Below are 13,503 nucleotides of genomic sequence, written 5' to 3'. Positions count from 1 at the left end.
TATTATTATTATCATTTTATTTCAATTATTAAACTGTTTTTATCTCAACCCACGACTTTTTCTAACTTGTGCTCTTCGAATTCTCTCCCCCATCCCACCGGGTGGGGGGGAGTGAGCGAGCAGCTGTGTGGTGCTTAGTTGCCGACTGAGATTAAACCACGACAGGTTTAATAATTAAAGAGTAAAAGCTAATCGAATAAGTGAAGTAAAGCAATAAATAAAATAAAAGTAATCCCCAAACACCTGGTGGTGGACTCCAAAACCATGAATTAAAAATGGGGAGAACGAAAGTTGATCTTTCTCTCCATACTTGGCTATTCTGTTCTCCCTGAAGCTTGTACTCTTTAGCCCTTGCCTTGGCATGCATGTGTTGGTTGTTCTTGTAAATTCCCTACTGTCCTTATGGACTCTAATTTGGATACAAGTTGCAGCTGAATATATTTTCATGATCAGAAATGTTACATGGGCCTCTTAATAATTTCCAGTGAGGCATTATTGCTACTGGAGTTGAGAAAACTTTTGTGCTCAGGTTTGTGCACAGACACATGCACAGGCAGATTCTCTTGTCAGGTTTTTAATTCTAAGTATCTTGTCTCTTTTGGTCAAAATAAACCCTACGTGATGACGTACTCTACTCCTCTGCTTTTAGAAAAGCTCCACCTGTGTTGATATGGATACAGACATAAATTTTTCTTTGAGCATCGCTGAGGATAAGACAGACTTCTTTCACATCTACAGTTAAAAGACTATTGAAGTGATTATTTTCATGTATTGAAAACCTGTGAGATCACTTCTCTTCTCATGCCTATGACTTGTGAAGGTTGTGAGCAGCAATCGAGGCGTTGCTTTCCTGATTTTGCACTGCTTCATATGAATTCTTGTAACTGTCAATGATAATAGTTTTATTTTCAGATCTCTTGTTCGGTAGAAATATGAAGCTTCTGCAAGGTCCAAGCAAGTGGATTCTATACTCTGTTTATCTTTGTTGATACGGTTGCAAGTAATGGCTCTGTCTTTTTGACTTCAGCTTTGCTGGATGCTGCTTTCACATGTCAGGCCTGCATTAGCCAAAACAGAGTTCCACCCTGAGTCACCATGCCACAGCACTCTTGCTTGCTAATTGCTTGCTAATTGCTGCCAGTGGTATTTGGCTCCTATTTTCAGTTACCTTTCAGGTGCTGCTGCCTGTGGGTAAATGCAGGAATGCAAGACAACTGCTTCAGTATAAAATGTTTATTCATACAAATGTTACATTTTGGGAGGGATCAAAATAAAAACTGCATGCTTACTCCCTTCCTAAATTTAGGGTTTCCCAGACAGGATGAAATCTGATCTAGGATTACTAGCAGCTGTCCTCATTCTTCTTGGGGACCTTGTGCCCACTAGGTCAGAACTTGTATCTGTCCTGTCTTTGTAGTCATATGTTTAGAGCAGTGTGAATTAAGGCGTTTCCACTAAGTCCCTGAAGCTTCAAACCAGGTTGTCTTTGGCAGATGAGCTACTGGTAATTGTGTATTTGTGGAAGTGTCTGCATTGCTCGGTGCTGGTATTTGAGGATTCTGCAGTTACTGCAGAAACTTGTCCAAGACATGATCAAACAGAAAGTGAATAGTCTATATTTTCTTTAATGAGTTTCAGAAACTCACTAGAAAAGCAAATAATGGCCCTAGGAGAGACAGGGATTTAAAAGTACTGTGACACCCTTTGAGAGCAAGAGTACCTTGGCAGAAACTTGAAGTGCAACGTGGGTAAAGTGCTCCCTCTTTAGAAGCAATTTTTGGGGATGTTCCAGTTCCTGTTCTGAGCTGCTCTATGTTAACTGGTGTTAACTAGGTGTTAATTTTGGCTTGAGAAGTGGCATTACTAACTAGGTCAAAACTATTCCAGAGTGTAGCCCTTCTACACTTGAGCATTTCAGTGTGGTAAGACTGAACTCTGACAGGATATCCGTGCACAGGATGCTCTGAGATATTTATTGGAAGTTTAGTTTTGGGTTGAGGTCTTCAGGTCTTCCTCTGAGTTTGAGCCTGAGGTGGTCTTCACTATTGACCTGGATGATGGAGCAGATTGCACCCTCAGCAAGTTTGCAGGTGATACAAACTTCATATATCATGAACTGGAAAGCGGAAAACTGGATGAAGTGGCTGGATGAAAACTGGAAAGAGTGGCTGATACACCGGATAGCTGCGTGGGCAGAGAGGAACCTCATGAAATTCAACACAAGGAGATGTGAAAGGAAGAATAACCCCCGGCACCTGTAGAGCCTGGGGGTCAGCTCTCTGGAAAGCAGCTTTGCCGAACAGGCCCTGGAGGTCCTGGTGGACACCAAATTGAATGCCAGCCACCTATGTGCCCTCAGGACAGAGGCAGCCTATGGTATCCTGGGCTGTGTTAGGGATAGCGTTGCCAGCAGGTTGAGGTGATCCTTCCCTTCTGCTCAGCGCTTGGAGGCCATACCTGGAGTGCTGGGCTTCCCAGTAAAAGAAGGATGTGGAATTAGTGGAGCAAGTCCAGCAAAGGACTGCCAGGATGATGAAGGGACTGGATCATCTCTCCTATGCAGAAAGGGTGAGAGAGCTGGGACTCTTCAGCCTAGAGAAGAGAAGGCTCAGGGGATCTTGTCACCACATATAAATATATGAGGAGAGGGTGTAAAGAGAACGGAGCCAGGCTCACCACCCAGTGTGTGCCCAGTGACAGGACACGAGGCAGCAGGCACAAGCTGAAACACAGGAGATTCTGCCTATACATAAGAAAATACTTTTTTTACTTTAAGGTTGTTAACAATTGGAGCAGGTATCCCAGAGGGGTGGTGGAGGCTCCATCCTTGGAGATACTCAGAAGCCATCTGGACACGGCTCTGAGCCACCTGCTGTGGCTGACCCTGCTCCGAGCAGGTTTAGCCTAGCCCATCTCCAGAGCTGCCTTCCAGCCTCAACTGTCTGTTACTCTGTCTCTGTGCTTTTTAGTCTGCCTATGAAGTTTATAAAGGAGCTGTGCAATGCAATACGATTTAGAATTGTTTTTAAGCTCCCTTTTCAGTTTCTCCAGTGTAAGAGTTGTGTTGATTTATCAAGGTGTTAGGAGTGTCCCCTTCCCCCCCATGCTTCCTTCCTTCAGTCTTCTGTTTTTTTTCCAAGCTGAAAAAGGAGGTGGTGCTAAAGGGAGCACACATCTCCTGCTATCAGGTGATTTGAGAGTAACTCCTGTTTTCTTGGGGCTAGGTAGCTTTGCAGTTGCAGTCCACATATTGCTCATTCATTTAAAACAAGAAATAAAACTACTTATCCACTTACAACGAAGCTACGTTACCAAGTACATTGTATTTCAGGTTCCTTGGCTTGTACTATAATTTGGGTATTTTCTTGCCAGAGCTCAAATTCAGGGGCTGCTCTCTACAGTGTGCACTTGATAAATATCCTTAGAAGTCTGAGAGATGCCTCCTCCTTGTTTGCTCTGTGTGGAATAATCTGATATTTGTGGTGTGTGGCTGCACACAGTTGTTAGCTCTGTTGGCTTGTGCAACTATAGCTGTTGAATGGGTAGGGACTACGGCCATGTAAACCTGGAGCGAGATATACAGTAACTTTTCTGACTTTTACTGCACTAGAATCCTTCTAAGCAAGTCTTTCTTCAGATATAGTGAAATTTTATAGGGGTTTTTTGGGAGGGCAGGGTGCCAAGGCCAAAGAAAGGACTATAATTCCTTTTTTAATCAGGATGCCTGAATATATAAAATGGTATGAAATAACAGGAAAACAGAAGTGATCAACAGTCATCTCAATGACTGCTGGCTGTCTATGGGGTGGGGCAGGAAACTTCAAAAGTATTGTAGCAATTATTGGGTAAAATGAATTTTTAGCTGATACACTAACTCACTTTAGGTTGAAGTTAAGTCCTGGAACTATGTCATGTGGTGGGCATTTCATTCATTATGTGCTTGCCTGCTCTTTCCTAGGTGTCTGCTATTGGCCGCTGTAAGAAATAGGCTGCTGGGCAGATGGACCCTTGGTCTGACCCAGCACAGCTAGCTGTATGTATATTTGTTTTAAACTATGTCTATCTGAATAGCCTTCCAGAATGCAAAACTCTGGCAGCTATGGAGCATGTTCAGCCCATAGTGCGGGTTGGGTGCTGTCTGCAGGAGCCGCTGCAGACAGTTGCTTGTGGGAGCTGTCGGATGGCCACCTCCTGTGGAAGCTTTCTGTTGGCTGAGGGGAGGAACTCGCTGATGGCCACAAAGTGTCACATCTGCATTTTTTTCCTGCAGTCATATTGTGAGGACTCTGAGTAATGGTCTTTGGCACTGATTTACTGCTGGAATTTAATTGGTTTGTGCTCTTCACAACTGTTCAATTTTCTTAGGACAGACCTCACTGATTCATCTCATCCACCTCACTGCAAGAAGTGAGAAATGTGCTGAAATTTGGAGAAAGAAGCTGGTGGAAAAAATCAAGGTCCCACTTTGGGGTAGAAGCTTGTTTAGGCAATGTCTGTCCAACATGATTGATAAGAGACTCCCAGCACTGTTTGCGTAGTAATGCAGATTAGTGTCTGAAACAAGCACGGACCAATTAAGTAGTAGGAATGACAGGTCTTTCTAATGAGGAAGATACACAAGTGATCCAGTGATCTTGTGCTGACTTTTATCAACAGGGAAGGAGCTAATAACATCCTCAGTGTTGCTGAGAAGGTTAGTCCCTGTCCCTGAAGAAGTGGGTGGAAAAAGGAGAAAGGGGTAGAGCAAAAAGGAAGCATTCTGTATTCTTCAGCCTTAAACATGGTTAATAAATACATTGTATTGTTAAAGCCAGCAAGGGTGGATCTTGCATCCTGAATTCTTGAAAGGGAGAGGGGTTAAACAGTCTTCTCCTGCACCTGTGTGCACCCAGAATCAAGGAAAGCTTGTAAAACTCTCTTGCAGAAGAAATTAACTCAGTTTGTTCTCATTTTCCTCCCCCACACCTCAGTGAAACTTGACCACTTTGTGTTCAGATAACTTCTTTAAAAGCTGAAATGAACTGCATGGTCCACAATTTATCCTGCATCAGTTCTGGTTCTTAATCAGTGTGACAACAGGTAATGTGAGTGTTTCTCCTGTTCTAAAAAGGTCAGGTGTCAAAGATCAGGTAGGACAGTCACCACGGAGTGTCTGTTATTGGTTGTTTGAATGTATTCTGTTGTTAACCTTGGAAGTATTGTGTAGACACTATTTTTAATGTCACCTATAAACAAGACATAGCATATCTGGTTTTGTTAATAAATTAATATTCAAAGCAAAAGCAAAAATTCCTATGACTAATTCTTACTCTATAGTCTTAATCAAAGTCTGAAAATCCAAGTTGGTCTTCAGTTCAGAGGGAGGGTTTTCTGCTGAACTAGCTATTGACAGATCTAGGGCTTGTTAGGTAACTTCTTGTTTTACTATATATCCCTTTGTAGGTGACATTCATTTTCATCATCCCACTTAAATGGATCTGCATTAAGAAACATTCTTCTTTACAGGGACAAACTTACTTGAGTGTTTCCTTTTTTCCCCCCAAGTAGAATAAGAGTGCCACTTAAGCCTATCTGACACAAGAGTAGTGCCTCCTCCCCAGCTCAGAGAAGAACAGATGATACCTATAAGTCTGGTAATCAGGGTAAATTTGAAATTCCTGTGTAGTTCTGAAGAATAGGTTTTAGTTAGAGTAAGAATTTAAAATCAAACAGTTGACTCTGTGAAGCAGGTTTAGGAGAATTAAACAGGGTGGGTCTTTGCAGGTGTTCATTATTTGACCGAAGCACTAGGGTCTGCTACTAGAGAACTGTAGAACTGACTGGAACCAGAGCCCTTTTGTGTGTGTGTGTGCGCACACATACATTTCTTTCTAAAAGAACATTTCACTGTCTTACAGGTTTGTACTATCTTGTGTGATAACCAGAGGAGCTGAGTTGCTGTCAGACTCTTCATGTTCCAAATCCACAGGGAATACAGTCTTCTGTGGGACCGCGTGATGAAACTAGAAGCAAGTTCTGTGTGATGAGATCTCTGTTCTGCCTCTCAGAAAAAAGGAAAGTGGCAGCACAGAGCAAGGGGAATCTTTACTTTTGCAGTGCAGATTTTTGAGGGCCCTGTCAGTGGTAAACGGTGCAAAGCAAACATCATTTATTCAGAAACAGGTATTGTTTATGCACTTACCAAGGCTAAACAGGGAACTGTTGCTGCCAAACATCTGGCCTTCTCTACCCACTGGCAAGACCCTTTTAATCAAACTTCAGATCTCTCATTAGTAGTGGGTTTTCAGGTTGTTCTATCTTTGTGATAGATAGTTTAGGCTGGAAACAGGCTAAAAGCTTGTTCTACAGTGTGCAAAATGAAGATGGTAGCTATCTTAAGGCAATGTATCGCCACTTTCCCTGTTATCTAAGACCTGGCAGCTCTCTACTTTCCTTCATATTCACCAGCAGAAGACTATTCTGGGGCAGTGGAGATCTCCGCTTTGATTCTGTGAAGGAGGAATATGCAATTGTAGGGTTTGCAGTTCTGTTGAGTTGCCAGCTGCCTCAGGCTGACCTGGCAGTTCTCCATCTTGGCCCTCTAAGCTGTCTTGAAAATATGTAAAGTAGTTGGATGAACATTTTTGCTTGAACCTACCTCATGCTTGGTAACTAAAATGCGCTCTTGCTTGAATTCAGCAATACCAGCTTGTAGATGATGACATGAAAAGGACCTAGGCCTGTCACATCTCGCGGTCCTTGCAGCATTTGGTGTCTGTGGGAAGCCAGGGTGCTTCTGACAACTCAGCAGCAGCTCTTGGTTTGTTTTTTTAAGTATCTCTTTACTTAAAAGATGCTCTAACATTGATGTCTGAAGTAGTAGGTCTAGTGACTTTCTTGGTATCATTGGGTGTTCTTTCTCAGTCTGTCCTCTTTTTCTCTCTGCTGTCAGTCTGTCTCAGGTATCACTGACTAGATCAGCTGGTATTGCATGCCTGTATAAGGCTAATTAAATTCAAGAACTAATGTTTTAACATCTTACTGAAATAACTTACAATAAGTATAATCTAGAAAGTGTACCTTGTCTGTTCTTCCATCAGACATTCTCAAAACCTTTCATAAACATGAATCCTCAAATATCACTGTGATATAAGTAAATATATGTCCCTGCTTCCCTTGTGGGGACATATATTTATGTTGTAGTTGGCTCAAGATGAGGGAGCGTTTGAAGAGAGTCCCAATAGTAAGTCTTGTTCCTGAGCTCTGCTGCAAAACAATACCGTGAGCAGTCTATGTTATCTAGATCATGTTGCGATAAGGACTGTAGGAGCTAAACATAGGTGTGTACAGACTACACAGTCTGTTTTAACCTTTTTAACCTTTTAAAAGTGGATTTCCTGTGGGGTCTTTCCTCTGAAGATAGCTGCTGAAACCGTGGATCATAATAAAAAAATAGTTCCAGCTTTTTTGTGTGTGCCAGACAATCTGCTAGGAAGTCCTGTTCCTGATGGGTGCACATCAGTGTCTTCTAATACTGCAGCTGCCACAGCTCTTCTAGTCTCAGTAAAATACAGAATCATAGAATGGTTGGGGCTGGAAGGGACCTTAAAGATCATCTAGTCCAACCCCATCTTCAACCAGACCAGGTTGCTCAAAGCCCCATCCAAACCTGACCTGGAATGTTTCCAGGGATGGGGCATCCACAACTTCTCTGGGCAACCTGTGCCAGCGCCTCGCCACCCTCGCAGTAAAGAATTTCTTCCTAATATCTAATCTAAATCCTCCCTCTTTCAAAATATGCAGATAATAACACAAAGACATCTTGCTCCCGATGAAGGTAATAACCTATGAGAGTAGAGCCATGACTAAAATGTGTTATGTCTCACTGTCTTTAACAGTGATGAGTATTGGAATTAGGACTCATTAGTGTATGGGGAAATGAAGAGAATTATGTCCTACTTGGCAACATGACTTTTGTTGGCCGAGCAGCCTGGAAGTGTAGAAGAAGCTGAAGGAGCCCATCAATGTGACCTGCAGAAAACTTCGGACCGGATGAAGAAAATCTAACGCTGTTTTGCATCACGCAAGGAAGAGGCAAACAGTTCGAATAACTGCAGTGTTAGATGCCGCTTTCCTCTTCCTTGCCTACTGTAGGGATACATTAAAAATATGGATTGGAGGGAGCATATAGATGTTTTTCTACAGCGTAAATCCTGTTCCATATTCATGATTTAATCAAATTGCAGGGAAATGCTGAAAGTGATTTAGATATCAACAGATCTACCCTGACCGCAGGCCTGAAGAGGATGGTGGAATATGGGAGTCTCGGTTGCCTTGGTTTGCCAACAGTTGCGGTAGGATATAGTCCTCAGCAGCGTACAGACATCTCTAGATTTTTTTTTTTGTTTAATTCTGTCAAAAATTTCCCTTTTGTTTTTCCCCTAATTTTGTTGCCTTTGAATTTTCCAAGAAATGCCATTTATTCTTTCCTCCATTGCATTTGCATGTACTTTCACATTTTTTTGGACAAGTTTGAAAATCCAAACATGAAAAATAAAACCCAACAAAACAAAAATCCTGGTCATTCAAAAATGCCATCAAGGACCTGTGAGGTGCTGTGTCCAGTATTTTGGGAGGTGGCTTGCACTCCAGGATGGGAGTGGTTTGCTTCTTCCCCTCTACAGAAAGTTAAACTTCTTTTTAACAACAGAAAAAACAAATACGGGATTCTTGGCTAACCTTCCTGTTAGCTGCCATCAGGCAGCCTGTTGTGTCTTGCATCTTTCTCCGAGGCCTCATGTAACCCTGAGCTGACTGGAAGCTGTGTACAAACTGCTGTTGTTTAGATGAACATTTCTCCTTCCCAGCTTCTCAGGTAGCTTCCGTAGCTAAACCCAAGGCTACTGTGAACAGCCGGTACATACGTAGGAGGAATTTGACAGTAGAGGAGTTGACACACATCACTCCACTCTGGCACCAGGCATGTTTCTTGGTGATGAAGTGGTTTTATTCAGATGTAAATGTATTAGTGGCTGAGAACCATCTCCAGAGGCTAGTTTTTTTAAAACACAGAAATACTCTTTTTTCCAAAGTTTCTGTGGTATGTAAGGTGGCATGTTAAGGCCTTCCTTTGTGGCCTCAAGCACAGAAAGGGCATAACAGAATCCAGAATTGCTTGATGTGACATGCTCCATACTGGCAAAACATCTGTGATTATGGCATGGTTGTTATTTTGCAGACAGCTGTGGAAAATCAGGTCCTTCACCTTCCCCAGCTGTTCTCCTGTCCCTCTACTGCAAGTTGCTGCTCCCACAGCTCTGCCAGCAGTTCACGTTAACCCCCTAATCCATAAACAGGGGTGAGGTCTATTTAACATCGCTGTTAATGACCTGGATGAGGGAGCAGAGTGCATGCTCACCAAGTTTGTAGATCATGCCAGACGTGGGAGAGCAGTCAGTATGGTGGAGAGCATGGTTACCATTCAGAGACACTTTGGCAGGTTGGGAAGACGGACTGACAGGAGCCTTGGGAAGCTCAGCAAAGGCAAAAAGGCAAGTGCAGAGTCCTGCACCTGGGATGGAGTAAGCCCCTGGGGCAGGACAGGCTGGAAAGCAGCTTTGCAGCAAAGGACAAGTTGAACATGAGTCAGGCGGTGTGTCCTTGCAGCAGAAAGGCCAGCTGCGACCTGGGCTGTACTAGCAAGTGTAGCCAGCAGGGTTAACGGGAAGGGAGTCTACCCTCTGTTTGGCCTTTGTGAAACTACAGTCCCGCAGAATGAGGAAGGCATTGACATACTGGAGCGCATCCAGCAGAGCTATTGGAGTGGGGAGCTGTAGAGTACCATGGAGGAGGAGAGGCTGAGGAGACTGAGTATCTTCAGCTCTAAGTAGTGATCTTACTGCTGGCCTACAACTGCTTACTGGGAGGGTGTAGAGAAAGTGGAGGCAGATTCTTCTCAGGGTACGCAGTGGAAGGACAAGAGGCAATGGACGGATGGGAAATTCTGAATAGATCCAAGGAAAAAAGTGTTCGTTATGAGGATTATCAAATACTAGAATAAGTGCCCAGAGAGGCTGTGGGACCTCAGTCCTTGGAGGTATGCAAACCCGGACTGGACACGGCTCCTCTGGTTGGCTCTGGTTTGAGCAGGAGTTTGCACTGGAGCCCTCCAGAGACCCCTTCCACATGGGGGGGCTGTGACGATGGAGGTCATGGCTTGAAGCCAGGCTAACCCCAAATTTAGGCTTGGAGCCCTGTCTGGTTGACTTTTGAATAGCTCCAGTGATGGAGAGTCCACAGCTACTCTGGTCCCTTTTCCAGTGTTTGACCGCTCTCATTGTGAAGAATTTTTTCCTTATGTCTAATTGGAATTTCCCTTGCTGCAGCTTGTGTCCTTTCCCTGTACACCTCTGAGACAAGTCTGGGGTCATCTTCACTATAACCACTAATTAATTAGCTGAAGACTGCATTTTAGATTCCCTCCTCAGTCTCCTCCAGCCTGGATGAGTCCAGTTAACCTAGTATCTCCTTTTGCACCATGTTCTCCTGCCACATCACCATTTTGGTGGCCTCCACTGGACTAGCTGTAGTAGCACAGGCTGGTGAGTCTGGCAGGCACCTCTGGAGGTCATCTGGTTCAGCCCCCTGCTCACGCTGGATTTAGGGGTGCTGTGCTGAATGAGCAGGATGAGGAAGGGTGGCTGCTTGTTCCCTAGGCTAGATGTAGGTGAGTGGGACAAAGGGAGGGATGCAGTCGTCTTCCTGGGAGGCAGCAGTTTATTGCTTCTGTAGGCTGAGCTCATTGCACCCACTGAAATTACTTTAATCTCTGGCTACAGAAAATAGTTCTCCCTACCTAGCAACTAGTAAGAAGGCAAAATCCTTGCATCCCAGCAGCTCTTTAGGAAGTGAAAAAAAATCCACGTGCAAGTTACACCTCTGCCAGGATTTGGGGCATTTTTGCTGTGAAAGACAGGAAGAGTTGAAAGAGTTCTCAAGGTGAGATTGCGTGCAGGGCTAGCTAAATCTTGCTGAACTAGGCAAAAGTGCTCGTGAAATGTTCAGCATCCAGAAGTGCTCAGTGTTTCCATCACCCTTTACTCGGTGCTATAACTGTCACCTCTGGCAGTGGTCAGGTCTTCACCACTGACTGTGGAGATGCAACCGTCAGCTGCATTGCTCTCAGCGTTTCCCGCAGCTTCTGGATATCGAGGCTTCCTGATCAGGCACAGCACCGGGCACTGCTTGTTTCAGCATATCTGACAATAGCCTGGTCCTAGAGATGAAGCTTCAACCAGAGAAGCAACAAGATCACTTCTGAAGCCTGAGCTGCTCCGCCGGTAAAACCAGCGTGTCCCATTGTTACTCCTGTAATGCACTGGCTGTTTAGATTTTGTGCCTCTAAATGAGTTAAATTCTATAAAAGATTATTGTTCTGGCTCCTTAAAACTGACAGGTGATTGCACAGGGAAATCGACCTCTGGATAAGCATGTAATATGAATCTGAAGTGTTTTCCTTAGATTTCTGGACACACTCAGGCATCAACATCAAAATCATTCAGTGAAAAAATCATTCTTCCTCGGTCACCTGTTCAACTCATTCTGCTTTGTTTATCACATATACTCAATTTTATTATTTTAACTTATGTGTATCTCAGCCTCAATCAGAGGCAGGATGATTGCTGTATGTATCTCCCCCAGGCTTTTGTTTTCAGCAGGTCGTTTGTGACAAGCAGGTGCTACCTGTCGTTTAGAAAGACTAAAAGTGATTGCTGCTTGTGAGAGAAAAGAGGCTGTGCTGTGCCTCCAGACTGTGGCTTTTGTTGGGCATTTTCACCTCTGATGTATTATGACATGATTTTATTATTCCTTTTTCTCTTCCCTCCCATTGCACAATGAAATGATAATAATTAGATGATGTATTTTTGTCAGACTAATAAAATAGCAAATCTGACAAGCTCTGCTTCTGATTTCGTTGTTCTTTTTCAGCCTTTTGTCATTCGGTCTGAAGCCTTGTCTTTAGCTGTTGCTTGTCCCCTCCGTGGCCTTTGATGATTCAGGCTAATCCCTGACGAAGTGGGCAGGCTATTGCATGAAAACAATCCCAAGGCCTTTATATTTATTCTGGCAATACTGCAAGAAAAGTTCAGCTATAAACGGGAAAATATGTCAGAAATTTAAGGCCCGATAGATTGTTGCGTGTCAGACAACAAAAAGACAAGTTACATTGTCAGAAAGCCCAGGAAAGTCAGGTCTCTGGTTCGTTTTGGTGCTGACAATTCCCACTTGTTGGTCGATATCTCTGTAACAGCACTCTTGCTTTTTCCACCAGTTCAATTCTGATACGGTTTTAATCACTTTTGAGAACCTCTGGAGCTAAAAACACTATTCCAAACTCTGAAACCTCAGTTTCTCAACTTGAGAACCTCTGGAGCTAAAAACACTATTTCAAACTCTGAAACCTCAGTTTCTCAATTTTCAAATAGTTTGAGGTCTTTGTTGTGGGATAGCTGCTACAATCATCTGAAGATTGTAGTAGCAAAGGAGCAAGAAGGTAAATATTTTGTAGCTGTTTTGGTGTCTCATTGCTACTATTAAAAGTGCTTTGAGGACCAATGAAGTTAATGACAAATTTTGGAAATAGTTTAAATCTTAATGAGGAAAATTAGGTGATTAGTATAGGGTTTGGGTCAGGAGAGCAGCCATCTGAATACAATGAATGTCTCATTTTTGTGTGGGTTAGAATAGATGAGAGATATGGCTGTACTTAAATGTTTTTAGCACTACTGACTTTCAGGTGACGGAGAGTAATTCAGGTGAGGTCCTGCAAGAACTTTCCTTCTTTTTCTCCCAGGACTTTTAATTATCCCTTTCCAAGGGAGAAAGACCAATTATCTCTTGTGTTGGGGAAACACATCAAACAGTTCCTGTGAGAGCTAAAGCCCTCTTGTATTGCAGCTGTGTCTCCTGTCCTGCAGAGGTTGGATTTAGCTGGAGTGGGCTCATTTTTCATGACTCATTCATTTTTTGAGCTCTTGGAGACTGTCTAAAAGCCTGGTTAAAACCAAAGTGCAATCTTTCTTGCTTATGTCTTAATCATAGTTACCCGCTGCTGAAGCTGCCGCTGCCTGGAACAGGACCTGTGGAGTACAGCACCCCCGTGAAGAATTACTCTCCACCCTCTCCAGACGCGGGTCTGCAGCAAGGGGATCTCAGCGAGCGTCCCGACTGGGTGAGTCCTGCACAGGGGATGGCTGGGTGTGTATGGGGGGGATGAGAGGGTGAAACATCCCTGCTGTGTTACCTGCACTTTACTGTAATCAACGGAAAATATTTCTGGTGACGTGTTGCTTCTAAGTTTAGGCTGTATTTGTCTTGTATTAGTCTTCTTTACGGCCGGGCCCAGAGAGTTGTGGTGAATGGAGTTCAATCCAGTTGGCGGCTGGTCACAGCGGTGTTCCCCCAGGGCTCAGTACTGGGGCCGGTCTTGTTCAATATCTTTATCAATGATCTGGACAAGGGGAT

The 13,503-nt window shown here is 43.6% G+C and overlaps 1 protein-coding gene across 2 annotated transcripts in view; it reads left to right on the top strand.

Moving 5' to 3' along the window:
- The window catches only part of SCAP (SREBF chaperone), a 66,256-nt gene that overhangs the window by 19,985 nt on the left and 32,768 nt on the right, over positions 1–13,503 (top strand). For both annotated transcript variants that reach the window (XM_009284442.2, XM_009284434.2), the window contains exon 3: positions 13,081–13,210. In XM_009284442.2, the coding sequence (XP_009282717.1) occupies positions 13,081–13,210 (130 nt within the window). The remainder of the gene's footprint in view (positions 1–13,080; positions 13,211–13,503) is intronic.

Source organism: Aptenodytes forsteri, unplaced genomic scaffold (genome assembly GCF_000699145.1).
Source record: "Aptenodytes forsteri isolate BGI_AS27 unplaced genomic scaffold, ASM69914v1 Scaffold428, whole genome shotgun sequence".
Classification (NCBI taxonomy): domain Eukaryota; kingdom Metazoa; phylum Chordata; class Aves; order Sphenisciformes; family Spheniscidae; genus Aptenodytes; species Aptenodytes forsteri.
This window is presented reverse-complemented; position numbering and strand designations above follow the sequence as displayed.